This window comes from Polypterus senegalus, chromosome 16 (genome assembly GCF_016835505.1).
Source record: "Polypterus senegalus isolate Bchr_013 chromosome 16, ASM1683550v1, whole genome shotgun sequence".
NCBI lineage: Eukaryota > Metazoa > Chordata > Cladistia > Polypteriformes > Polypteridae > Polypterus > Polypterus senegalus.
Genome location: NC_053169.1, coordinates 89,695,043 through 89,722,863, shown reverse-complemented (window position 1 = coordinate 89,722,863; position 27,821 = coordinate 89,695,043). Strand labels below are relative to the sequence as shown.

Sequence of the window (27,821 nt, the reverse complement as noted above, 5' to 3'; positions counted from 1 at the left end):
CATCACTCGCATCCTCTCGTCCTGCGCCATTAGGAATATCACCTCTAACCCAAGAGGTCTGCACTAGGTGGTGTGTTTGGATTCTATTTTGCCCAAAATTCAAAGGTGGCTGTGTGGTCAGCAATGATGGACAGCATTGGACTTTTTCCAAGTATTTTGAAGGGATGAGAGACAAATTCTGAAGTTTATTTTTGAAGTTCCCACAGTAAGAGTTTTTGTTAATTATTCAACGGGTGCTCATCTGAAAGCTTGAAACAACATGACCATCATGAAGATAAAGTTTGATGCCAAGAAACGGGTAAAGTTGGCACAAGGCCTTTGGCTCATGAGCTGGTTTGCTGTAATGACTGGAGTTTTAGTTTTCGGCTTGGGACTCTTCTTCAAAATTGAGCTGCGCAAGAGGAGTGAGATGATGGACAATAAAGAGAGCCACTTTGTCCCCAACTCTCTCATCCTCATGGGGATCCTTGCCTGCTTGCTCAATGCTTTTGGGGGCAAGATATGCTACGACTCATTGGACCCAACCAAGTTTGTTCGCTGGAAGGCAATCTTGAAACCGTACCTGGTTGTCTGCTTCTTGTTCAACGTTATGCTCTTTCTGACGGCCATCATGTGCTTCACCATGCGCTTGGCTTTGGAGAGTACATTAGCCAATGGGCTCAAGAGCGGCATGCGCTATTACAAGGACACGGATACTCCTGGCCGCTGCTACATGAAGAAGACATTGGATCTGATGCAGATTGAATTCCGCTGTTGTGGAAACAACAACTTCAGAGACTGGTTTGAGATCCAGTGGATAAGCAACCGCTACCTCGACTTCAGCTCCAAGGATGTCAAGGAGTAAGGCTTCATGCATTCTTTTACATATCACCTTTCAGGGTGGACCGACATGGCACAAGGATTACAAGAGATAAGGAGAACAAAAGGAGGTTGCAAAGCTGAGGGGCATTAGATATCATCCATAAAGGGTTAAAGGGAATGGACTTTACGGGCCAGGGCTGGCAACTCAACAGGCAAAACCGTGAAAAATGTGCACAACCAGTAGAACGCTTTATGCAGGACATCTGGTGTTTAGTGCGACGGGTTTATTACACGTACAGAACGCAGTGAAACTGCAACTTGTATGTGCCGATTACCATGCAACATGTCACCACTCTACAGACCAGGATGAGTCTGCACACCTAGTGTCACGAGAACATGAACCACCCAACATGCAGTGCAACTAACACATGTGCCACTCAGGATCCACAACACAGGACACACAACGTCAACATGGTATGCATCCATTTATGTGGTGTGGCAATCGCTGGCACACAAGCCACGGGAGTGAAATAGTCAGGGAAGAGCAGGCAGGCATCTGAGATTACACAGGATTGTCATGGCGCTGGAGAGTCGCAATGTGCGGCGTGAAGGGCAGAGAGGTGAGTAAGAAATGAACTGCGCGTCATGCGTGTGACAGCGTTGGTCAGTGTAAGGTTCATGCAGACGCTCCAGTGCCCACACCATGACTGTAGGGGACACATTTGTCTCAAGTCTACCGACGTAAGTGTGTCATCGTGTACTGTTAATATGGGAACAATATTGTGTATAGCGTGATTAATATACAGGTTCGATGGAGATGTGTTCAGTCCTATATCTCTATCTATATATATCTATATCTATATCTAGAGAGAGATAGATAGATAGAGATAGATATAGATATATCTATAGATATATCTATATATATATCTATATATATATATATATATATATATATATATATATATATATATATATATATATATATATATAAAGTATCTATATCTATATCTATCTCTCTATATATATATATCTCTACAGTATATCTATCTCTCTATATCTATATCTCTCTATCTCTATCTTTATATCTATCCATCTATATATATATATATATATATATATATATATATATATATATATATATATATATATATATGAGAGAAAGAGAGAGAGATATCAAATGTCGACAGTAAACTATGCAACATTCCATGATCTGCTTCTTGAACCTGAAGAGGGCACCGTGGCAGATTTTGGCTGACTAGCAGACCAACCACAAGCGTCACCTGGTAGGTAACCACCCACACAATTCAGGTCGGGACTCACACTATGAATGCAATGCATGCAATTACTCCGGACCTACAGGCTGTCAAATAAACAAACCACACGCCGTGGCGCAGCGTAAAGGGGCTTCGTCTCTGACACGGACGTCCGAGGTTCAATTACCGCAAGGGGAGCAGTGGAGTGTGTGTGCCTGATGAGCCCAAATAAGGGGGAAACACGTGTCACATACTCTTTGCATTATTTGACAGTAAACTATATATAGTATACACACACAGGGGGGCTGAATGCACCCCATGGAGACGTGGTTGCTCCTCCGAAACCCCCTCCTAAATGGTGATACAATAGGAAACAAATACGTTTTTTTTTTTTTTACCTCCTCTTTACTCGATCAGCTGCTGCCATGCCGCGTGATCTGCATCTCGCACTGCGCTTCAAACATTTAAAAGCCTGTACAGCATCTGTCCTACTCTTTGTCTTTTACTTCGGGCCCCAGGCGTGGTTAAATCTCTTGGTACAAAGTCTCATCTCACAGGACATCAATTCTTGATATTTTTTAGTTTATAATTTTAAAAACGGAATAAGAATCTGAAAATCTTGCAACATCACATTAAAGTTTGATAAATTCTGAAAAGAATGATACCAAACATATATATGTAGGTTTTAAAATAAGCCTGATTTAAAGTGTGACAAAAAGGTGACATAGAAAGTCACATAAAATCATTGCACTTTTAGGCTTAGGATTTTATTTCAATTCTTATTAAGTCTGAATCTCAGTCTGATTATTAGTTAGTTACCTACCAGGTAACACTTGCGGTTGGTCGGCCAGTCAGCAAACATCCACCGTGACCCCTCAGTTCCAAGAGGCAGCTCAAGACACAGTATCTGCCAAATAATACAAAGAGGACACGTCAGGTGTTTCATCCTTATTGGGGCTCGTCCGGTGTACAGACTTTTGCATCGCCTTACGGAGATCGAACCTCAGACATCAGTGTCAGATCTGACACTGCGGCATAGTGCCTGGTTTGCTTATTTGGCAGGGTGAAGATTGGAGTATTACACTCTTTATAAATCTGAATCGTAATCTGATTATTAGGTGGATACCCACCAGGTAACACTTGTCACTGGTCTTTACAACGGGAGCAGAAGACACACGAAGTGGCAAAAAGGACAGCGGCTGTACAGGCTTTAAGATGATCGACGGGCAGCGCAACAGCAGCTGCCCCCCCTTCACAACGCGAACAGCGTTATACGTCCTGCGAGAAAGAGATGCAACCACACCCAGGGCCGGAAATGAGGGACAAGTAATGTTTATACAATGTCACGCGAGACAAGGCAGTGAGCCATCATTTAAAACAAGCCCATGGACATCTAACCTAGCAGTTGTTGGATTGCTGTTGGCAGACACGCATCATGTGCTCCCAGCTCTTAAAACAACGGCATGCAAAACACGCAGCTCGCCAGCAGCAAAAAGCCAGCAGATGATCTGACGGCATCTCTTTAGCATTCGTTCAGCTGCACCATCTTCACAATGTGAGCGGCGTTATACGTCCTGCGAGAAAGAGATGTAACCACGTCCGGGGCCGGAAATAAAGGACAAGCATTGGTTTTACAAACGTTTTTAAAGTAAACGTGATAATAATGCATATGTGACAATTCCCATGAAAATAACGATCTCTTTAAATTGTGTATCCGGTAAACCAAACACGCGGGTGGGCGAGCAGGGGAGGAGCCCCCTAGTGTGTGTGTGTGTATATATATATATATATATATTTATATGTATGTATATGTATATATATTTATTTTAGAGAGGGACATATTGTATTGCTGATTCTCTCATTAACTCAGTTCACAGTCTTAAGACATAATAATAATAATACATTTTATTTATACAAGGTGCCTTTCTAAGCACTCAAGGACACCGAACAAACAATAAATTAAAAAAACACATTATAAATACCTTAAACACATCAGAAAATATAAAAATGAAAACCAAACAAAGCCACTGAAATCATAAAGAAAAAGCCATTTTAAACAGATGGGTTTTAAGTTGACATTTGAAGGTTGAAAATGATTCGACATTTCTAAGCTCAGTAGACAGTGTGTTCCAGAATGGCATGGTGGTTAGACGGGCGAGAGGGACGGTCAGATGGATGGAGGAAGAGGAGCTAAGGTTACGGAAGGGAATGGCAAAATGAAGAAGGTCAGACAGATATGGAGGGGCGAGGCTGTGAATGGCCTTAAATGTTAACAGCAGAATTTTAAAATCAATTCGAAACTTAATCGGGAGCCAATGAAGCTGCGACAAGACCGGAGCAATATGGTGAATAGATGGGATTCGAGCAGCAGAATTCTGGACTAGCTGAAGCTTATGGAGAGATTTATTAGAGAGACCAAAAAGGAGTGAATTGTAATAGTCCAGACGAGAAGTAACAAGACTGTGAACAAGAATGGCAGTGGTATGGGGAGTGAGGGACGGCTGGATGCCATTAATATGACGTAGGTGGAAGTAAGCAGACCGGGTGATGTTATTAATGTGAGATTGGAAAGACAGAGGACTGTCAAGGATGACACCCATGAGTCAGCCAGTCTGTTGTAGGGCCTACTCACCTCCACAACTTTGGGATGTTGGAACTTCCAACGTGATTACAAGAAACGCTGAGTGACCCCTAGAGTGACAGGTGCTGAAAACACTCCAGGGGTCAGTGTGTGGGGCGCAGCAGGTGTCGGTCACTAAGTTAAGTTACACTTGAGCAGTTAAGTACTAATTTGCATGGAGAGCAAGCATCACTTAACGGTCTTGTATGCCTGCAGTGTACTGGCACTTCGGCCGAGGTTGGCTCTGGCATTTCCCACCCCTGGATTTAGCAGGTCTGATGATGCTGTGTTATGTTCACGAGTAGAGGACCATCAGAGCCGTGCTATCGTCTCACAAGACCGAGGCATGGTGGTTAAGGCTTTGGATTTTGGGTTCAAATCCTGTTACTGACCCCGAGCGAGTCACTTCTTCTGCCTGTGCTCCAATTTGAGAAGAAAAAAGAAAGGAAGAAAGAAAGAAATGTAACCAATTGTATGACACATGTTGTAAGTTGCTTTGGATAAAGGTAAATGGAAGAAAATGGACTAATGGAAGAAAGAGCAATGATCTGTTTATGTGTGACGAACACCTCTAAGCGGTGTGCCGACTGCAGCAAGTGTTTAATGGTCAGTACATGGAATGAAATCTGCAGAGCAAACAACCCACCCAGTCTGGGGCTTAGCGTGAATTCAATCCAACACTTGTGATGTGCTTTGTGTGCGCCATGCAAACAGGGTTAGGTGTAGGGTTTGGTCCAGCATGGCAGACACCTGCAGTTGGTGCCTGGTAAAATAGAGGAATGCAATCTGACTGTAAGGCAGGCCATGATGGTTACCCTCTTTAACAGGCTAAACTAGTCAACTAGTGTGATTAACACACCAACAGTCTGGTCAGGACAACTATAGCACAGGCCACGGTTTTCTGGGCTTAAACTGAAGGAAGGTGAATCCTAACTTGGCCCTAAAGTGCGTTTGCCGTTTGTATTTGCACTGCGAAAGACTGGCACCCTGTCCCGGGGAGGTTTCCTGCCTTGTGTCCTCTGTTAGCTGGGATAGGCTCCAGCAGACCCCTGTGACCCTGTTCGGGACAAAGCGGGTTAGACAATGAAACTCGTGTAACATGGAGCTTGTCTAGTGTAGTTTAGATTAATGCAAGTGATTAGGCGGATGTGGTGGCTCCGAGGATAGCGATCTGCACTGGCAATGGGAAGGTTGCCGGTTCGAATCCCGTAAATGCCAACAGGGACTCTGCTCTGTTGGGTCCTTGAGGAAGGCCCTTAACCTGCAATTGCTGAGCACTTTGAGTAGTGAGAAAAGCGCTATATAAACGTAAAGAATTACACACAAAGAGTCTGCTGTTTTCTGTGATCGACTTTAACATTCAAGTGGCTATCATAAATGTTACTAAATGTGTGATAGAAGCCCTTGACCTATAGACCACACAATCTTCCACCAATGCGTAGTACGCACAAAGTCTGACACTTAGTGGGGATGACGAGTAGACAAGTCTGTTGTGCTAAACGTGTAGTGTTGGAAGGCGAGGAAGATGGCAACGCACAAGCAGGGAAAAAACTCACAGAGCAAATGACACCCAAGCGGCCGTCTACTGTTGAAGTGTCCCTCATTTTCCCCAAACGTACCATCCATCCATTTTGTGTCACGAGGGACTGTAAGCTCTCCCAGTAGTATCAGACACAAGGTGGACGCCAGTCCATCACCGGGCAACATTCACTCACACCGAGGCCATTTTAGAGTCACCACAAACCAAGCAAGTGCATTGGAGGCTACGTGGAAGAACAATGAACAACGGGAGAACTTCAGGCAGACAGACACCCAGCCTCCTAGGAAGATGGTCGAGCAGCCCAAATCCCTGTGCCACCCACCCCTGTACAGATCACTGGAAATCTTCATTCAAAGTCATTAAAAAATGAAAAACAAATACAATAGTAAATGGCCATCTCTTATCACACTTGTTAATGCTGTTCAAAAGTGGGGAGTGCTTGCAGCTACGGCCTACGTGCCACTCCACACTCGCACAACCCTCCAGCGGTGACCAGTTGAGGCTCACCAGTTAAATCAGTGCACACGGAACGGGGCTGCAAGTGGAAAACCAGCGTGCCGAGAGATACGTGAATAACAGGAAACATTCTACGCAAAAGTGAATTCAAACGGAGGGCTCGGAGGCAGGGCTTGAAAGTGAATCGATGGAAGGATGGACTTGGAAGCTATGAGGGGGGGGGGGCATCACCCAGGAGAAAGAGAAAGAAAGAAAGAAGAGAAAAAGAAAGAGAAAGAAAGAAAATAAAACGATACAAATCTAGTAATGAAGATTGAGGGGGGAGAGAGAGAAAGAGAGCAAGCGATCTCTAATCGATCCTTTTAATCCTTATAATTATAAGTGCCAACGTAACAATAGGCTTCATGGCAGTAACTCCTGGGAAAATGAGAAATTTAGGTCTAAGCTGTCTCACTTTCAGTTAAGACTACAAAATGACATCAAAAATTCAGAATCAGTGTCTCCGTGACCGGACAGTTAACTTTGTGAGCTGGAATGTTAAAGGTCTCAACCACGAATTAAAAAGAAAGAAAGTATTCTCTCTAGTGATGAGCGAGTGCCAAAGTGTTTGGGTGTTTGGTCTGAACACATCGCGATGTTCGTGTGCTCTACTGAGTATAATGTAAGTCAACGGGAGACAACCAGGCACCCCCTGCTCAGAAGAGTGGAGGGTGCCTGGTCCATTGGAAAAGGTCAGAAAGAGACAGAAACACCACCCAAATGGACCGGGAACAGCATGGGGACGATGTTTGGATGCATCTTGGACTCCCAAGTCGCTGCTGGGAACCAGTTTGTCTGAGTTGTACGCCACTTTTACAGACTGACAAAAACACGTCCAAAACTTCCCCAAAAAAATCAATTTTACAGGAAAAATTACGCTCTAAAACATTATATGCCAGTGCCTGCGGGTGAGTGGACGCTCTAAAACATTATATGCCAGTGCCTGCTTATATAGCACCCGATGACGTGTTCCGGCCAGCCAATCACTGTAATGCCAGCACCTGACATGGCTACTGGCATTACAGTGAGGGCAGTACTTACCTGCCCCTTGATTGGCCGTCTCCAACCCACGAAACGTGCGGGGCGGAGACTCGAGCATGGCGCACGAACACATGTGGTGCTCGTTCGAGTAGCGCCACGCTCCTAGCATAGCGATGCTCGAGCCAAACACATGTTCGCTCATCACTAATTCTCTCACCTAACAGGTCTAAACGCTAAAATAGTATTTTTACAGGAGACCCATTTATTAAGCAAGGATCAGTTCCGACTGCAAAAAGATTGGACTGGCCAAATATTCCATTCCATTCCATTTTTACAAAGAAAACTAGAGGTGTGGGAATTCTTATACATGGAACAGTCTCGTTTGTAGTATCAGATGTAGTATCTGATCCTGAAGGGAGATATGCGATTGTCATGGGTAATTTATTTAACTGTAAAGTGATTCTGATAAATGTTTATGCACCCAATGTGGATGACAGGGAATTCATGCAAAATGTATTTGCATCTATTCCCAATGTGAACACATTATAATAGCTGGGGACTTTAATTGTGTTTTAAGTCCAGACTTAGGTCTCCTCTCACAGGGGTGAGGACATCTAACACTGCAAAGACAATTCCACAGTTTGTAACTGACCACAACTTATCAGAGCCCTGGAGATTTCTAAACCCAAAGTCAAGAGCATATTCCTTCTAGTAATGCAGCTTGAGTATGGTCGGCAACATACAGATATTTTCAATAGTATGGCTAGGTTGTGGTGCCAGTCCGTCGTGTCACAATGAGCCAGGCTAGTGTGTGGTGCCAGTCCGACGTGTCACAATGAGCCAGGCTAGTGTGCGTCATGTCACAATGAGCCAGGCTAGTGTGTGGTGCCAGTATGACGTGTCACAATGAGCCAGGCTAGTGTGTGGTGCCAGTATGACGTGTCACAATGAGCCAGGCTAGTGTGTGGTGCCAGTCCAACGTGTCATAATGAGCCAGTCTAGTGTGTGGTACCAGTCCAACATGTCACAATGAGCCAGGCTAGTGTGGTGTGCCAGGAAAAAAAGGCAATTTGCAAGGACGTGGCGGCCAGCATGTACTTACTGTCAAATACAAACACCAGAGGTCCACTTCAGAGGGCGATACGTTAGGATAGTGGAGAGCAGTGGTGCAGGTAGGTGTCCACCAGAATCAGAAACTGGACTAAATGAACATGTTGCTTGATGTGACTAAAATTTTAGTTTTCCTCTTTTAATAAATGTTCACACAGACACAGGTCTTATAGCTGGCATCTTTGGTCAGGCTGCCTGGTCTGAGGTTGAATTTATGATTAGTGGATTGTAAAGTGGCCGAAACCTATAATTCATATTGTTTTCAGCTCATTATAAGGAAAAATCGAGTCTGACAGTGAGAAGAGTAAATCACATCCTGAGATCAATACCTGCACTCAAATCAAAAATCAAATCAAATAGCCTTTTATTGTCAATCCACTACATGTACAGAACATACAGATGAATTGAAATACTGTTTCTCTCTCATCTTCATAGTACAATAAAATATAAAATATAAAAAGTATAACATAAGAGAAATAAAATTAGAAGTTGTAAAGTAAACCTAAGTACAGTGTGCAATAATCAGTAGTGCAAAAGCCCCTTACAGTAAAAAGTGAGAAGGTGCATTCTAGAGTAGCTTATGAGATGTACAAAAAGACAGACAGACAGCAGCAGATGTGATATTGAGTCTTTATATAATGCCAGCTGAAGTAGGGTACTTGGCAGATAATGACTCGTGTTACGGTCCAGGGGCAGGGGGCAGGGGGGAAGATAGTGGACAGAGTCCAACATCCTGACAGCTTGGTGGATGAAGCAGTTTGACAGTCTTGTGGGACGGGCCCACACGGAGGCGCCGGTACCTTTTCCCTGAGGGAAGGGGGCTGAAGAGGGAACGTAAGGGGTGGGAAGAGTCCCCAGCAATGCTAATGGCTCTACGGGTGAGGCGGGTGTGGAAAATGTCCTTGAGGGAGGGCAGTGGGGCACCAATGATCTTACTGGCCACATCCTCTATGTGTTAAAGGGACTTCCTACAGGAGGCAGTGCAGCCTCCATGCCATACAGGGATGCAGCTCGTGAGGATGCCCTCGATTGTGCCCCGGTAGAAAGAGCACATGAAATTGGGGACTTGTGCTCTCTTCAGTTTGTGTTAGGAAGTAGAGGCGGGTTTGAGCTTTTTTGGTCAGTGATTGTTATCTAACCAGGAAAGGTCCTCAGAGATGTACGTCTCCAGGAACTTGGTGCTACTCACCCTTTCCACAGCTACACCATCAATGGTCAGGATGACCTCTCCTGAAATCATCTCTTTGGTCTTACCCACGTTCAGAAAGAGATTGTTGTCTTTACACCACTGGCCCAACTGGCTCACCTCGTTTCTATCAGTTGGCTTTGTCATTATTGGTGATGAGGCCGACCACGGTTGTATCGTCTGCCAACTTGACAATGTGATTGGAACTGTAGATTGGTACACAGTCGTGGTTCTGCAGAGTAAGGAGCAAAGGGCCGAGCACACAGCCTTGTGGGGCCCCTGTGCTCAATGTATTGTGTAGAAAAGTGACTCTGCCTGCAATTTTTAAGTGGCAGTGTAGGTCAATCATCTCCATCACTGGCTGTGCAATGAAAAGGACCACGTCTATCCACACATGGGGTAAGTGCCCAATGGGAGCTGGGTGGTCTCGTGACCCCGGCAGATTTTTTTTGTTCTCCAGCCCCTGGAGTTTTTTTTTTATTCTGTCCTCCTGCCAACCGGACCGTACTTGATTTTTTTGTTACTTATTATTGCCTAATCTTATTTTTTATATTTTTCTTTTTTCATCTTGTAAAGCACTTTGAGCTAAATAATCTGTTTAAAAATGTGCCATAGAAACGAATGTTGTTGTCGCTCAAGAAATTGGGCAAGGGGATGGAGGAAAACAAATGTAGTGTGATAAAATACCCAAGACGCACTGAGCACATGTGGGTGGACTACCACTTAAAAGGAAGCCATAACAAGTGTCCAGCATGGGTATGCATGTAGGCAGGGAAAAACCTGGGGGTTGGTGGCAGAATTGGCACTCCAGCCACCATAAAAAAAACCCTCCCACTGTTCCATTCCATCTGAACTGGTGTGGTGCTGAGGTGTCACCCACTGCAGGGCTGCCCTCGGGTCCTGATCTGGGAGCCCGAGTTGGTTCGTCATGTGGTGTCACGTTGGCGCGTTCTCCTAACCTCTCTCTCAAAACTCCAGGCACTGGAGTCGGGGGGCACGACAACTCTTTTATGTATAGAAATGGAGTTAAGGCAGGATAAGTGACCTGTTCAGGTTCACACACTAAGTCAAAACCAAATTTGGGGGGCGGCCATTCCAGCACGCTGTGACAGATAGGGGTCGCTGTTGACCCCTGAACCCTCAGACAACACGTCAGACACCAGGCGGAAGTCCAAGAAATGAATTTAATCTATACTAATAAAAGGCAAAGCCCTCACTGACTGACTCACTCATCACTAATTCTCCTACTTCCCGTGTAGGTAGAAAGCTGAAATTTGGCAGGCTCATACCTTACAGCTTACTTACAAAAGTTAAGCAGGTTTCATTTTGAAATTCTACACGTAACAGTCATAACGGTCGATAAGGTTCGACAACGTCCGCCATGTTGAACTTTCTTATTTATGGCCCCATCTTCACGAAATTTGGAAAGGGCAGCTTCCCTGCACTAACCGAAACCGATGTACTTACTTATTTTGATGGTATGATGCCACTGGTGGCCGCCATATTGAACTTTCCAACGTCACCAATTTTCCGACTTCTCGTGTAGGTAGAAGGCTCACCCCATCTTCACGAAATTTGGTAGGTGGCTTCCCTGCGCTAACCAAAACCGATGTACGTACTTATTTCGGTGGTATGACGCCACTGTCAGCCGCCATATTGAATTTTCAAAACGTCACTAATTCTCCAACTTCCCGTGTAGGTAGAAGGCTGAAATTTGGTACTTATTTCGGTGGTATGATGCCACTGTCGGCCGCCATATTGAGCTTTCCAACGTCACTAATTCTCCAACTTCCCGTGTAGGTAGAAGGCTGAAATTTGGCAGGCTCATTCCTTACAGCTTACTTACAAAAGTTAAGCAGGTTTCATTTCGAAATTCTACATGTAACAGTCATAACGGTCAACTACGTCCGCCATGTTGAACTTTCTTATTCATGGCCCCATCTTCACGAAATTTAGTAGGCGGCTTCCCTGCGCTAACCAAAACCAATGTACTTACTTATTTCGGTGGTATGACACCACTGTCGGCCGCCATATTGAACTTTTCAACAGTCTTTGTTACTTATGGGCCCATCTTCAAGAAATCTGGTACGCGGGTTCCCAACGCTAACTGAATCCTACTTACGTACATATATACGTCCATAGCCTGCACCTCGGTCACCGTGTGAGGCGTTGGGTCCCCCATCCCAACGCCTCCCACGTTGTTGGCTGCCTGCCTATATAAGGCCATCCGTCGCTCCGGTCTCTTCATTCCCTTCCTTGCTTTGCCACGGGATTCACGTCTCCCTGCTGATAACTGCAGCCTTTTTATTTAATCCACGGCTTCTCTGCTGTTTTATTGTTCATTTATTACAATTATAGTTATTGTGTAGGTATTTTAGACTTACTTTACATTGTTCAGGTACCCATTTCCTTTATCATTCCAACCGTACCCCCATTAACATGTCTATCGAGGTGATCACCATCGATCAAAGAACTGTCACTTACTGAGTGGTTTCCATGCCCGGAGATGCCGCCTGCCTTTTCCATTCTCTGTGTTACATATTGCACGGCCATATCAGGCTCACTCTTGATATCCGGAGGAACATTGTGTCTTATGTATTGAATGACTGGGACAGGTTCAAGGTGTGGACTGATGACGGTACAGGAGATAATTATACTACACAGGAGCACTAGGAGAGTGAAATGCTTAAGCCCTTCACCTATGGTTCTGCATGTGAGTTGATGGCTGCCGGTGAATTGTTCGGTTGTCGCTTTCAAGTGTACCGAAATGGCCAAATATTTTACACCTTTGGAGAACCACCAATGCCTCTTAAACATCTTAGATCGCCAGGTGACGATTTCAGTAGTGGACACTTTGATGTTTATGAATGTTTAAACTCTCAAAAGCTGGATGTGAAGTTATCGATGAAACCGGTTGTATGCTTACAACGCTTGACAGATGCCAATTGTCACTTCAACACAAGTCCTACAAATACTGTCGTCATTGAAACAAACCATGAAACTCAAACCGATTATGACAGCAGCAATCCAAGCTGTGAGATTTGAAACAAGATTACTGTTCACATGGCCAACTGTACGCTACATGCTCAAGAGTAAGCTCGGTGCACAGCTTGGTCATATTACAACCAGAGGGCCGAACTGACAACGTGGTATACAAAGAGATCCTTAACAAATAATTATTGGGATATTTTCCCTCAGTTTAAAAAGGTTTAATTTTCTTCTTAATAAAAATTTTAATGCAGTACTTCGCCGCTGCGAAGCGCGGGTATTTTGCTAGTATTTCAATAATGTGCAAAAAGCACCTCCACAATACTCTCAATAATGAATCAATAACCACAATCCTCCTCTCCACTCCCAGCAGCTCCGTCACCCTTCCTTCCCACTCGGCTCCTCAGCTGGGATCTCCCACAGTCCTTTTATACTCCTTGACCCGGAAGTGCTTCTGTCCCTCACGCAATTTCATAGCACTTCCGGGTCAGGTGAAAACTCCTCCTTTTCTTCAGCCCGGAAGTGCTTTGTTTCTTCCGTCCCCCGTGACTAGAGAGTACTATATGGAAAATACTGTTCAACTCCCTGTTCTTCCCTGCAGCGTCCCCTGGCGGCCCCCATGCTATCCAGCAGGGCTGTGAAGTAAAACTCCAAGGTCCATGATGCCCTGCTGGAATTCGGGGCACCTCCATGTTGCAGGGACGACTCCACCCAGTGGCATGGGGGTATTGGTCGGGATAAACTGCCAGCCATATACCACAGCGCTCACACACGGCCTCACTGTGTCGACTCCTCTGTACGCACGCGCGTTGAGGAGCCCCATTGGAAAAAGCGCACAGATTGATCACGGCAGCCCGAAATTGTACCCGTGCTTGTGCACTCACTGAATAATCCGGATTCAGTCCGGTGTCACTGCTGAGACGCAACACTTTTTTTTTTTTCATCTTTAAATGAATGTATTAAATGCGTGTACCGTTCCATACAATCGAGTCAAACTTAACAAGACTACTCTTTAAAAGAAGTATTTGGTAACTTGAGGATGAAGAGACACTGGGAGAAGGGACCAAAGTTAGCGTGACACAGAATCCAGTGAAAAAACACAAATCAAGGTAAACCAAGAGCCAAAGTCGACAGGTCAAACCCTTAAAACTGGGGCAGCGTACGTGAGACGGGGGCGCCCACTCATTTTGAAGATGAGGTTCATGATTCTGAGAAGTCAAGAGACTCGTAGCCATTCAGGGTGGGATATGCAGGAATATTGTGAAGACTAAACATCAGATGACTGAAATAGAAAGATATAGAAGGAGAGTGGATTTTGATTTGTCCTTCTGACAGGCAGACAGATAGACAGAGAAGGGGAAATTCACTTCCTCCAACCACAACATAGAACATGCAATATTTAAAACAATTGTTACTATAACAGACACCACAAACAATAGAATGACATGACAATGACACAGACTCCTCTCCAGACGGGCCGTGACGCCTTAGAATAACAGTCAGTCAGTTATCGTCCAAACTGCTATATCCTAACTACAGGGTCACGGGGGTCTGCTGGAGCCAATCCCAACCAACACAGGGCACAAGGCAGGAACAAACCCCAGACAAGGTGCCAGCCCACCGCAGGGCACACACACCAAGTACAATTTAGGATCGCCACTGCACCTAACCTGTATGTCTTTAAACCGTGGGAGGAAACCAACGCAGACACGGGGAGAACATGGAAACTCCACGCAGGAAGTGGACCCGGGTCTCCTTACTGTGAGGCAGCAGCGCTACCCACTGTGCCTCCGTGCCGCCCTAGAATAACAGACAAGCACATTTATTTGTCATGTGGAGAGTCAACATAAGCACGGTGCTTTATGTCTAACGTGATGCTGTTCTTTTCTTCTTTGGCAGCCGCATTAAGAGCAATATCGATGGGAAATACCTGCTAGACGGAGTGCCCTTCAGCTGCTGCAATCCAAATTCCCCGAGGCCCTGCATCCAGTATCAGATCACCAACAATTCGGCACACTACAGCTACGACTATCACACAGAGGAGCTGAACATTTGGACACGAGGATGCCGAGAGTCCCTGCTCAGCTATTACGGTGGGATGATGAACTCCATCGGAGCCCTGGTTCTTCTGGTTTGGCTTTTTGAGGTGAGTGTAAGCCCAAAGGTCTCACTCTATATTCTGAGAGCAAACAAAAACAGGACACGTTAAAGAACGCACGCAATTTTGATTTTCTAGCTTTATGTTAAATTTGAGACACATCTGGAACATTTATACCCTCGATGAACGTGTGCGCTTGTGAATGTGTCAGAGTGCCGTTAACAGGACATACATAACCCACACACACCGGTCCAATGGACAGAGCAGAGCTAACTGAATGACAAGAGGCTGCGTCTTCTCCAGGCTAGACAAGAGGCATATACTGTAGCTACAGACAAACGTTTGCATCAAAAAGTACAAAGGTCTCCCTCAAATATTAAAAACAAACTAAACTGACGTGGTGTCAGTGATAGGGCGCTACAACGGGATGATGTCCTGTTTGGGGTCCTCTCCTGTCTTGTTGCTACTACCTAAAGCAAAACGAGGTGAGGAGACTGGACATAAAAACACTCGGTCCAGGATTTAAGGGGCCAGATGGATGCCACCTGCCAGAGTGTTTACAGTTGGGAACATATACAATACAGTAATACCTTGAGAAACGAGTTTAATTCGTTCCATGACCGAGCTCGTAAGTCAAAATGCTCGTATCTCAAATCAGTTTTCCCCATTGAAATTAATTGAAATGAGATTAATTCGTGCCAGCTCCCAAAAAACCACCCAGATTTTTTGTTAAATGTTTTCAACATCAGAAAAATGTATTTATAATGAACAAATATTGTATACAAACAAAACAACACCTAATACATAAAAGAGAATCTAAAGAAATAAACAGATGTTGGTGAAGCCGATTAGCGTATTGATTATTTTTTATTTCACTTCACTTTTGCTTAATTTCATTTTCTTCTTCACCACGCTTTCCTCACTTTCATTCACAGGGCGTTTTAATAGAAACCTGTCCAAGGAGCTTTGTTTAGTCCTCCCCTTTAGAACGTTTCTGAAATGAGTTTGGCGAGTGTCATTAAATAGCGCCGCTGCGTGATCAGATGCAACGTTTTCAGGGTGTTTCTTTTCTTTAAAGTTCGAAACTTTTTCCCACATTGCAAACACTTCCTACCCTCCTCCGCGATACCGATCTCCTGCAGAACCTCCGTATGTTGCTGCGTCTGTAGTTCCGTCAACTCCTCTGTCGTCAGTTCCTCGGAAAGTGCGGCGACAAGCTCTTTGATGGCTCGTATTTCGAATTTTGGCTTGTAACTCAAGGCAAAAAATCGACTTGGTGATAGCTTGTATCTCAAAAAACCCGTACGTTGGAGTACTCGTATCTCAAGGTACCACTGTATTTGATTGGCAAGGACGGCAGCAATTCACATTCCGCAAAAGGTTAGTGAAACCATGTAGACTGGCGCTCAGAAGTCGTACAATGCCCCTATAAAAAGGACCTCGTCAGGCGTTTAGTAGACAACTCAACACGATGGCCCAATTCACGTCTCCCAACAAAGGGAATTCCTCCACTGGAGTTTCTGCCAAATGTTCAGTCCGGTTAGACCCACAATACCTTTTACGAAGTGGCTGGATGAGACACGATGAAATTCAAGTGATCAGTTTATCAGAAAACCGAGATATACTTACAGGAGATGCGTCATCTCCTCTTGTTTTAAACCAGGGGGTGAATAGAAGAACAGAAACAAATCGCCAAATTCCATGAAATTTGCTTAACACACAAATTGGAACCAATAAAGCAAAGACCAGTGGCAATAACGGCCTCGCCATCCAAAACTGTTCCTGTAGACACTCCTGGCCTGATCATGTCAAGCACAACAGCTTAGGGACGCCGCTTCACTACACAAAACACAATGAGAGCGAAGAGCAGATCACGCAGCACGGCAGCAACTGATCAAAAAAAGAGGAGGTAAATAAACAAACTGTATTTGTCTCCCATTGTGTCACCTTTTAAGAGGGGGTTTCAGAGGAGCGACTGTGTCTCCTTGGGGTGTGTTCAGCCCCCCTCTTCACAACACGAGCGGGGCAGAGACGTGAAGTGGCTGGTGTGTAGCACAGGCCACAGGGGTTGGCGAGCAAAGCTACCAGGGGGTTAAGCCCCCTAGTGTGTGTGTGTATATACTGTATATACCAGGTGCGATCCAAAAGTTCCCGGAATGCATTTATTTAAAAGCATAAACACCAAATAACAATTAATGGTGAACATTTCCTTCAAAATAGTCACCCGCTGAGTTGATACACCAATCGCACCGAGATTTCAACCTTTCGAAGCACCTCTGGAAGTCGTTTTTTGTCAGTGTGTTCAAGACGTCGGTTGTTACCGCTTGGATCTCCTCCACCGTCTCAAATCTGCATCCCTTGAGCCTCATCTTCATCTTAGGAAATAAAAAAAAAAAATCAAAAATCAGACGGCGCTAAATCAGGGGAGTACGGAGGGTAGGGAATGCCAGTAAACGTTGTAGAAGCCAAAAATTTGCGCTCAATCAGAGATGTGTGAGCTGGTGCATTGTCGTGATGCAAAAGAAATGACTTGTCAGCCCACATCTGAGGAGGTGTTCAGCGAATTCGATTTCGCAAACGCCTTAGAACATCCCTGTAGAACATTCACCGTCTGTCCTTGTGGATGACACCCTTCACATCAAAGAAGCAAATGAGCATTGACTTGGTGTGACACAACCGAAGTTTAAACGAGAACTGCGACTTGAAAAACAACTGCGCTGACGTTATAACGCGTGATAACAGCTCTCAAGGACAACTTGAACTGCTGTCTAGCGGTGATTGATATAACCAAACCCTTCTGGCTGCAGAATAAATGCATTCTGGGAACTTTTGGACCTATATATACATACATACACAGTATGAACAGGATGTTTTCTGAGATACTGACCCTGTGAAGTGTCTTGTTAATTACCATGCAGGGAGGTGGTCCAGCACCAGAGCACTGCTTTATGGTGGTACGTATACTAAAAGGTACCGTTAACTCTGCAGGTCGATGCCAAGCCACCCCAGCTCCATTTAAACCAAAAGGGTGAACTCACGAATGTTGGCATGGCCTCCTCCCACTGGACCTTTAGGAGTGTAGAGATGAAGCAGCTCATTCCCTCAATAATACAAGTTCTCTGTTGAGAACAGCATGACCCTGGAAAAAAGACAGGAGTGCAGCCGTGCTCTTGAACATCCACCAAGTAAAAGCATTCATCTTCAGACGTGCGTATCATCATGGTATTTCCATTTTCCTGTAGTTGTATTCAAGTGTAAATTGACATCAATTCTGGCTTTTGGGCTACACACCTAACGCCTGATAATAACAGCCAGGTAACGAGGCTGGGACGGGGATGGCCAGTGAGAACCACAAACACAGAGAGGTGCAAATTCAGAATGGCACTGTTAAGTTATTGATGTAATGGACCATCTAAGGCTGACTACGAGTAACAGGCCATACTAGAAGTTTCACTTAGTTACATATGAAGTGGGATTGATTTGTAAAAGAGCCCCCCACCCCATAAAAAAGCAATGTATAAAATCAGGATTAGTTTAACTCACAAAAACCTCCTGGGAGGGTACCTCAATTCAGGATGCCCAACACCATGATGCTTGGCCCAGTCTCGATGGAGCTTCACAGGTTCTTCTCATGTTTCATGCATTTTCTGTTTTTCCTCACAGATCCTAACGATGTGCCAGTCAAGTGGTTGGGGTAGGGGGGTGTGTACAAGTGTGCCCAGTATAAACCAGTCTCTGCCAAACTGCTTGTCATGTTAGGACAATTCCAGAATTGCACTCACCCCTAGAGCAGAGTGTCTTTTGTGCTGTCACATTTGGTTCGGATATTCAAAGTCTAAGATGGTTCTTCCTCAAAAACAATCTCAAAATATGGTTCTCCTACAGAGGTTGTGAACAATCCTGCTGATCCACCCTTGGGTCCTGTGTTCAAATCTTCTGTCAGTAGCTGTTAAAGCGGAGTCTGTGTGTACTTCCTAAATCTGGTCAGGTTCTCCAATTCTCTCCTAAAATGATGTATTTTGGAGGGTTTGTTGGCCCGTTGTGCTTGTGCCGCAGCCGATTGTTTTTTTCGTTGGTTCAGTTCAGTTTATTCTAATGAAGTTTTTGCCTTTTACTCAAAGTGTCTGGGGTCAGCTGTGTGTGGGTGGGGAAATAAGAGTGTCTGCCACTGTGAATACTGTAACAATTGAATAGAAATGGACTTCACTTCACCATTCACTAGGTAGGTGGACGACGTTAAACAACATTCAAGCAGAGGCAAATGAAGAAAATACATTATTACAGGCAACACTAACACCACAAATAACATACAGTAATAAACATTCAAAAGAAAATACAACACACCAACAGTTAACGCTCGTCCCAAATGCTCACCCTTCTCTACAAATGAACAGTATTTGCACCCTATCAGATATATACAAATATCAGTCATTGAAACAACACAGGTAAAGAATTAATGAAAACGTATTTTAGTTCAAAAACGTTTGGTGTAAATATTTAATCCAAGACTGTTGAAGACACAGGTCCAAAGTCAGTCGTACCCACACAAGCAACTAAAACAAGAATGCAGGAAGTGCTGTCGCAAACAAAAGACAAGTGTGACTCACCAATCAGGAGCAACTCGAGAACAGGCTGGACGTAACTCACTAACGTCGAGTATCCATCTGTGTAGGGATCACCGCACATCGACGTTCTCCGTTTCTTTTTTTTTTTTTGAAAATGACTACGAAAGACTAAAGATACACAACACAATGCAAATGTCAATTGTGGAAGAAATTGACTTCATAATGTGCTGAATTTGCCAAATTTAACAGGATTTTGTCATAAATTCGGAGTAACTACATTAGTGGCACCTACTGTACATCATCATCCTTCATTTTCAGCCTGCTTGTGGCACCAACATGCTGGGCTGCTCTGATCCGACCACCCTAGCCGCAGTAATTCCTTTTCAAAAACCTCCTGGGGAATTAGCAACACTCTCACACCAGCTGAATGATTCACTTCCTCCAACATGTCCCGGATTCTGCTCCTCAGTTTTCTCCTACTGTGCCATTCCTTGGACATTACCAGGCGGGAAGGCTGGGACATTCTAACTACATTCTTAAGCCCCCTTCTCTTCATCAGGAGAAGCAGCAGTTCTACCCTAATCCTGTGCCCAGTAATGGTACAGAAGCCAAATTGCTGCCACTCATACATGGACTTTGTCACCACAGTTTGTTATGATGCCTGCAAAATGGCTACCACCGCAGAACCTTGTTGGTCAATCTGAAAAATGCCTATCTCCTCATTCATGAGCAAGACTGTTCCAGTTGGGACAGCTACTCACATTTTACTTGCAGCAAACATGCCAATCTTTTCTCAGAGAAGACCAGAACCTCAGATTTGGTAGTGCTAACTCCTCTCAATCAGAGGTGAATGGTACTGGATATCACAGTCAGAAGAGACAGAGAGGACATTATCTGCAAAGGCCAGACATGCAATTCTTAGGTCCCCACATAGGATACTCTCGAGGTCTTAGAAGCACTTTGGTATCCTGTACATGAAAATTCCAAACTCGGGCATCTGCTCAACATGCCCAACATACATCAGCACTGAGCAGAATCGACTTCAAGGCCAGTATGTTGTCTCAATTCTTGCTCCACAGATAGAGGAGTTGAATAAGTGGCTCCCAGAACCCTACACTCTTATGGCAGCCTCCCCAAGATGTCACAAGAGCAGAGCATATCGTCTTTTGTGTTTTACAAAGCAGACACAATTGGCTCACTTAGCCATTTCTCCTCAGACATTTGTGGAAGGACAGATTGGAATTTGCGTTGATCCTTGCTCCTGAATCCACGGTTCAGCAATCAGTTGCAATTCCAGTACCCCAATAAAGACTTACCTAGGGAGACCTGAGGAGTGTCCACTCTCAGTAACTGGAATAGACTCTGCTGTCCAGGTCAGGTCAGGTAGCATGCACTGGTATGCCGCATTGCGGCACCCACCACATGACGAAAACAGCTCGGGATCCTGGCTGGCAACCCCCCAGACAGACACGCGGTCCAGTTCCACCCTACAGAAATGACCCTCTATCTGTCACAGCCAGGTGTTACGTGGGTGACCCCTTGGCCTGGTCCAGCCACTCGGGTCCTCAAACAATTGGGGGTCCTGTGAGCCAGATCACCCTCAAGGAATCGCACCAAATGGCTGTAGTGCCTTAACTGACATTCCCTCACAATGCAGGTCATGTGCCTCATTCAGGACTCCATGAGCAACACAAAGTCAAACCAGCGGTACCCAAGGATTCTCCAATGAGACACAGTACCAAAGGACTCTATTGTCACCTTTATTTAAAAGAAATGATAATCCCCACCCATGCCTTCCCTTAAGCCAAAACTTATTCTCCGTATCGGAGGATTTCCAGTTGGATCTCACCACTCCTGTGGCCTTGTCACTATGGACCTCTTTAATCACCACTGCAATCTCAGACACAGAGACGAACACATAGACCTAACTGATGCTTCTGGCACGGTTTCCTCCAGGTTTAGGAGTTACTTGCAGTGCTCGTTTCAATTCTCGACGATGTCCCCAGTTGGGGTCATTGTTAATCCACCATTGCAGAGAAAAGTCTGAGTGACGCCCCACCTACCTTTCTTCAGTTGTTGAACATTTTGCTAGAACCCTTTTTAAATTCATTCTTCATGGCCTCACCCACCTCCACCCACACTCTGACTTTCACAGCGGCCTCATTTCTCACCTGCTAGCACCTCTCAGTCAAATCTGGATACTCTTGGTAACATTGCCTGAAAGCGCAGTTTCTTTAACATGGCAGTGTTTCCGCGAATGGGTCATAGGGTTGCTGCCATGACAGTAACCAACAAGGCTGTCCCCACTGCTGAGATCTTGGGCAGGGTGTATTCAGTTTCCAAGTTCCAGACCTCATCCAAGACGCAAGAGAGATGTTCTTCCAAGGTGAGAGTTGAACTCATCCCAAACTTGGGAATATGCTTAACATTCCCAACACAATTTTTTGGGGTCTTTCGAATCTGGCCATGGAGGCTTCATTTGTCAGAGACAGCTTAGTGCCAGCCCTGACAACACTTCTCTTTACCTGATGTCTGGAAAATATGGCCTCAGATCAGACAACATGACCACAAAATCGATTGCTGATCCTTTGTCTAAGGTACTCTAGTGCCATGTACAGTTATGAGGAACCTTGGTTTTGATTATGGTGCTCATTATGGGCAAACCATTAAGAAGAACAATCATCCATGCATCAGATTCAGATCAGGCAGACTATTCCTCCCAATTATGCCCCATCATATGGTATCTCTGTCATGACCCACGTGAGCACTGAAGTCTCCTGGTAGGACTACGTGCCAGTAGATGCATCTTTTCAAGCAGGGAGCACAGCGTCTCTAAAAATGTCAGATATTCTGCACAGTGATCTGGTGCATGTGCGCAAACAACAAAGATTTCCTTCCTGCAACTTAAAGTTGCGCTAAGAAGGCAAACTTCTCACCCCCAAAATAAATTCTAAATGTATGGGTCACAACAATGGTCTGTCCAATGCTGCAACTGCGGACACTTACTGGCGCCATAGCCAGTGCTCTGGATGACGAGGAGGCTCAACTGTATCTAGTTAGTATTTTTCAACAACAGGTAAGGCTTCAGGCTCCTTCGCTGGCACAAAAGTAACTTTCCAAATTCTAACGGCTGGTTTCCATTGCCAAGGTCCAATAGTGCCTCAATCCATCTCACTCTTGTCTGTGGCCAGACTGGCACTGCACCAGACTCTTATCCTTCATCCTATCTGGGTACTAAATCCACGTCACGACTCAATGCAGCTTTTTCCTCCCTTTTAGCATAACTCTCATGGGGTCCCCCTTACTTGGCCCCTGTTTATACCCATAAATCCTGCCTGGTAGGTCTTGCCAATGGGGGTAAGACACTGTACTGTCTAGCTCTGCTGTAAGATGAAATTTGACCCTTACCAACTCACAGTGCCAGCCTACAATGAAACGGTTAAAAAAAAAATTAAAAATAATAATAATAGTTAAAAAGGATGGCACGGTTGCTGCCTCGCAGTTAGGAGACCTGGGTTTGCTTCCCGGGTTCTCCCAGTGTCTGCGTGGGTTTCCTCCCACAGTTCGAAGACATGCAGGTTAGGTGGATTGGCGATTCTAAGTTGGCCGTCGTGTGTGCTTGGTGTGTTTGTGTGTGTCCTGCGGTGGGTTGGTTGGTCCCTGCCTTGCGCCCTGTGTTGGCTGGGATTGGCTCCAGCAGACCCCCCGTGACCCAGTGTTCGGATTCAGCGGGTTGGATAATGGATGGATAGATAATAGTTAAAAAATATAATAATAAAGCCATGGAAGTCTGTAAGCAATTGTAATAAAATGATGTACTTGAAAAGCTTCTTGAGATGGTGGCCAGTAAATACGTTGTAAAGATACGATAAAAGCCACCTGTTCTTTATTTCTGTATCCTCACCTGCATGTTGTTGATATTCCCCTCTCTGATTTTAATAGGTGATAATAATTATAATACTAATACTACATTTTATTTATAGGGCACTTTATATTAGCAGTAAATCTCAAAGTGCTACATAAAAAGTTTAAACAAAGATAAAAACACAATCATTTTAGCATTCTTGTTAATAAGCTTTCCTAAATAGAAAAGTCTTTAGCCGTTTTTTAAAATGGCCCACAGTCTGCTGTGTTCTCAGGCTCTCTGGTAGGCCATTCCAGAGCCGTGGAGCAGCAGCTGCAAAGACTCGGTCACCCATTGTATGAAGTTTGGTCACAGCGGGGCGAAGGCGGTGGGTATTTGCAAAGCGGAGGTTTCTTGCAGTGGATTGTAGTATTAGGGAGTTCCTTCAGATATTGTGGAGCACTTCCATGGAGATACAAACTGTCTGCTCACTCACCGGCGTATTTGATACGGAGGTGGATGGGGAGCCAATGAAGTGACCGAAGGATTGGTGAAATGTGTTCATATTTCCGCACCCTCATCAGGATTTTTGCAGCACTATTTTGAAATTTGTTGGAGCTTTTGAAGGCTTCTGCTGGGGATCCCGATGAGGAGTGCATTACAATAATCGTGAATAAAGGCATGAACCAGCTTGGAGAGGGAGAGGTAGGGACGGAGTTTGCATTCTTTCATCCCTGAAACATCGCCAGTTTTACAAAAGGTGATGGACATGTGCCTCAAATGTCAGATTGACACCCAGATTTGTAACAGGAGGAGAGAGGGTAATGGTACGGTCAGAAAAGGAAATCCAACTTACAGAGGAACGAAGTTGATGGGGGGTGCCAGTTAAAAGAGCTTCAGTTTTAGTGCTGTTCATCTTGAGGAAGTTCTTGGACATCCAGGCCTCCATCTCATCCAAGCAGGAGGAAAGAGTCGATGAAGGTGTAAGAGAAGTCGAATCCAGTCTCACATAGAGAGCTGCGTATCATCGGCGTAACAGTGGAATGAAACTCCATGCTTGTGGATGATGTGGCCCAGGGGTAGCATATGGACATTAAAAAGGGTCGGCCCATGAACGGACGTCTCTCACGAGTCCTGTATTCTTTCTCCTAAGCCTTCGTGTTACCATTCACTTTCTGCTTGATTCTCCTACCATGGTGCTCTTGGGACTCACATTACACATCCTGTCAGATTGCTCTCACCCATTAATCCTTAATTCTACCCCATATCCACCTTGGAACCCCTTGGATTTGACTTCTGTTTTCTTCCGCTTGATAATCTTTTCTTACTTGTATTTTTGCGGTGCACTGACCTATCAGTTCCAGCCACACAAAACCATTTTTCATTTTATAAACCATTATTTCTAAAACATCACAAGTCTCCTCTTGTGCATGGCCCCAGTATGCCAGAGACATTGTTTTACACCCCCCAATGAATCGTTGCTTGTGTTAGAAGACCTCAGTGCCTGAAATCAGACTCGATAAGTGAACTCCTACCAGCAGCACTGCTACACATCTAATTCCAGAGCCGTTCTGATGTCTCCAGTGCACAGTACTCAATGTCTGCAACACGCCTAGAGTTAAACCGACGTCAATATGATATGAAACATTCAAACAGGAGTCACTACACAGCTTGCACGACTACAGACAACACAAGTGGCATCTGCCTTTAAAAATATACAGCATCTTAAAAACGTTAAGACTTTGATTAGTCAGTCCAACTTAATATGAGGTCTCACCTACTATTGGAGATGTTTGTAACATAAGTATGGACAGACTGAGACCATCCCCTATAATCCTGACAGTTTGGACTATATAGCTAATCCAGCCTACTGAGGTGGCACCCAGTGGCGTAGCTAGGGAGGGGCAAGGAGGGACATCTGTCCCCGGGCGCAGCATCCAGGGGGCACCAAATTGATGTTATGAAATTGTAGAATGAAATGTTTTCCCTTCTTAAATGCACTATAAAATAAATAAAACACATTTGCATACTCAGTCCATCACTCCTCTTTTTCCTGTTTTTTGTCTCTTTTCTCATTTTGAAGCACGTATTAGTTCTATATACCCAACAGACAATCATTTATCCCCTCCACTACTCTAACATGCTCGACTCCCACCCAGAAACATTTCCGACGTTATTAAACAGGTCGCGCGACTGACATGAGGCATTAGGGTATCATTGTCTAAGTTGTCACAAACGCCATTTCTGTGTGCCAAGTGATTTGTGTTTACGTGTTTGATAGAGAATTGATTGGGCTGTGGTGAAGTATTCTAGTCTAGACGTTTCCCCATCATATTTTCGTACGAATAAATTGCAAGTAATGCAGTTGTTATAAATATAGAATTATTTGGTTTTATAATTTGCTATATACTTTCTTTAAAAATCATTTTTAAATGCGGAAAAAGATTTTTTTCTTACAAAGACTAATGACGGATTTAGATTTTAAAGAACACGAGGCAGCATTAGTATTTTAAGAAAAAAATTTCATACAAGTTTCCGAAAATGATATTATGTTAAATACATTTTTTAAAATTTTCTTTCCCTTCCCCATTGCATTTTGGCAAACAGGAGGAGGCGCGAAATCTTCAGTTGTCCCCGGGCGCTGAAAACCCATAGCTACGCCTCTGGTGGCACCTCCAAACTCCCCAATTCAGGTCCCATGTTGCTGCCGTGACTGTTTCTCCATAGCCTGAGTAACAACCTTCCTCTGCTGTTGCCAATGCCCACTAAGTCCATTAGAGTAGCTTATTATTTTTTAATCCTTATTTCTTTTATCCACTTAAAGTGTTTGGACCTCTCTCAGCCACAGGCTTTTATCCACTTCAGGGACTTACAGCCTCATTTGCCTTTTATGTCTTTGAAAAACATTTCCAGGTGAAACACGATTTCCTTTTATAGATTTCAAATGAAACTTTAAAATAGGCTGAATTTCAAGAAACGTGCGTCAAATGTGTAAACTGTAACCCTAACCCACTGGAATCTACAGCAGGAACTGGATATGCTAGCTGCCCACCAAGTAACAAACAGCACATGCGGTACAATGAATATTTCTTGGCCAGCCACTTTTTCTTTAGCCGCTTCAAAACCCCCAGACAATAAATGTCAAAAGTCTAAACGTGTGTTGCTTCTGCTCCTAACTGGTTTTTGTATCATTTTCTGCAGATGGCAGTCATGGTCGGCTTACGCTACTTGCATACATCTTTAGGAAGTCTTTCAAATCCTGAGGATCCAGAGAGTGACAGTGAAGGTTGGCTACTGGAAAAAAGCATCAAAGAAACTTTCAGCTCATTTGCAGAGGGCCTCAAGTCCGTGGGTAAGCTCAACAAGGTTGAGGCTGGAGCTGAAGGTGGTGGAGGAGAGGCTCAGACTGTGGCGACTGTCAGCTGAACAGGACATCTCTGTGCAAGCAACTGAAGGAGCAGTAATCCTCTCCAGAAGACAAACAAAAATCCGACAAAAAGTGAACAACATTTTTGAATGAGATGTAAATATAACCATTGTATACTGGTATCTTCAGGAAAATGCAACATGCATTAACTGCCATCGATTCATGGATGCTGGACACCTGGGCTTTCTAGACACCAACATGACTGCGAGCAAAACTCAAATCAGAGTGGAACAGCAGCCCACATCAGCCTTCAGGACCTACTTGACTCCACATGTATTAAAATTCACCCCAGTGCAAGCGTCCAGCGGTCTGTTCAGGCTCACATTTTAGGTTCTCCTTTAGTTCAGTTGTCCTTGTAGTCTAATCCTGTCTCTGTGGTCAGTTCTTTCTTTTGTGTTGGTATAATTCTCTCTGCCAAACAGAAAACTTTCCATATCCCAATTCGAGCAGGGTGGATAGAAAAGACAGACGTAACCCACAATATTCCTCTCTCCATGGCAGATCCAGGCCATGCAAATCACAAGTTTACTTTTCTTGTTTTGTGTTTGAGATTTTCTAAAATTTCCTATTTTATTTTTAGTGATAAGAAATGTAAACTTCTGATGTGAAGCCGGATCAGCCCTGGGCCTTTTATCCTACAATTTCAGGGAGGTTTGCGCTCATCTTAGAAAGCTCAGGTGTCTTAGGTTTTGCTAGTGCAGGGACAGCTGGTGAAACCCATCAGAGTCTCAAATGGACCAGTTGGCATATCAAATGGCCTCACAACTGCAGCCAGGAGAACAGAACACGAATACAAACTGCGTTCATCGATCAGAGAGTCGGGGAAGACAGAAGATGGAAGGTTGGGCTGCTCTGGGAAGCACTGATCCTTGAAGTGTTTCCCTGTTTTCCATTTTTTTTGCACTTACATGTA

General features: G+C 44.5%; 1 protein-coding gene across 1 annotated transcript; it reads left to right on the top strand.

The window, feature by feature from the left end:
* The first annotated feature begins 259 nt into the window (after positions 1–259).
* Positions 260–26,907, top strand: prph2b (peripherin 2b (retinal degeneration, slow)). Its single transcript, XM_039738789.1, has 3 exons — positions 260–840; positions 14,874–15,120; positions 26,683–26,907. Exons 1-3 carry the CDS (start codon positions 260–262, stop codon positions 26,905–26,907), a joined length of 1,053 nt encoding a protein of 350 aa, XP_039594723.1.
* The last annotated feature ends 914 nt before the right edge of the window (positions 26,908–27,821 follow it).

Excerpts from the sequence above, each read along its gene's own strand:
- prph2b (XM_039738789.1), top strand. The coding sequence starts at position 260 with ATGACCATCATGAAGATAAAGTTTGATGCCAAGAAACGGGTAAAGTTG. Across the intron at positions 841-14,873 it reads AGCTCCAAGGATGTCAAGGA|CCGCATTAAGAGCAATATCG; the intron begins GTAAGGCTTCAT and ends CTTCTTTGGCAG. Across the intron at positions 15,121-26,682 it reads TTCTGGTTTGGCTTTTTGAG|ATGGCAGTCATGGTCGGCTT; the intron begins GTGAGTGTAAGC and ends CATTTTCTGCAG.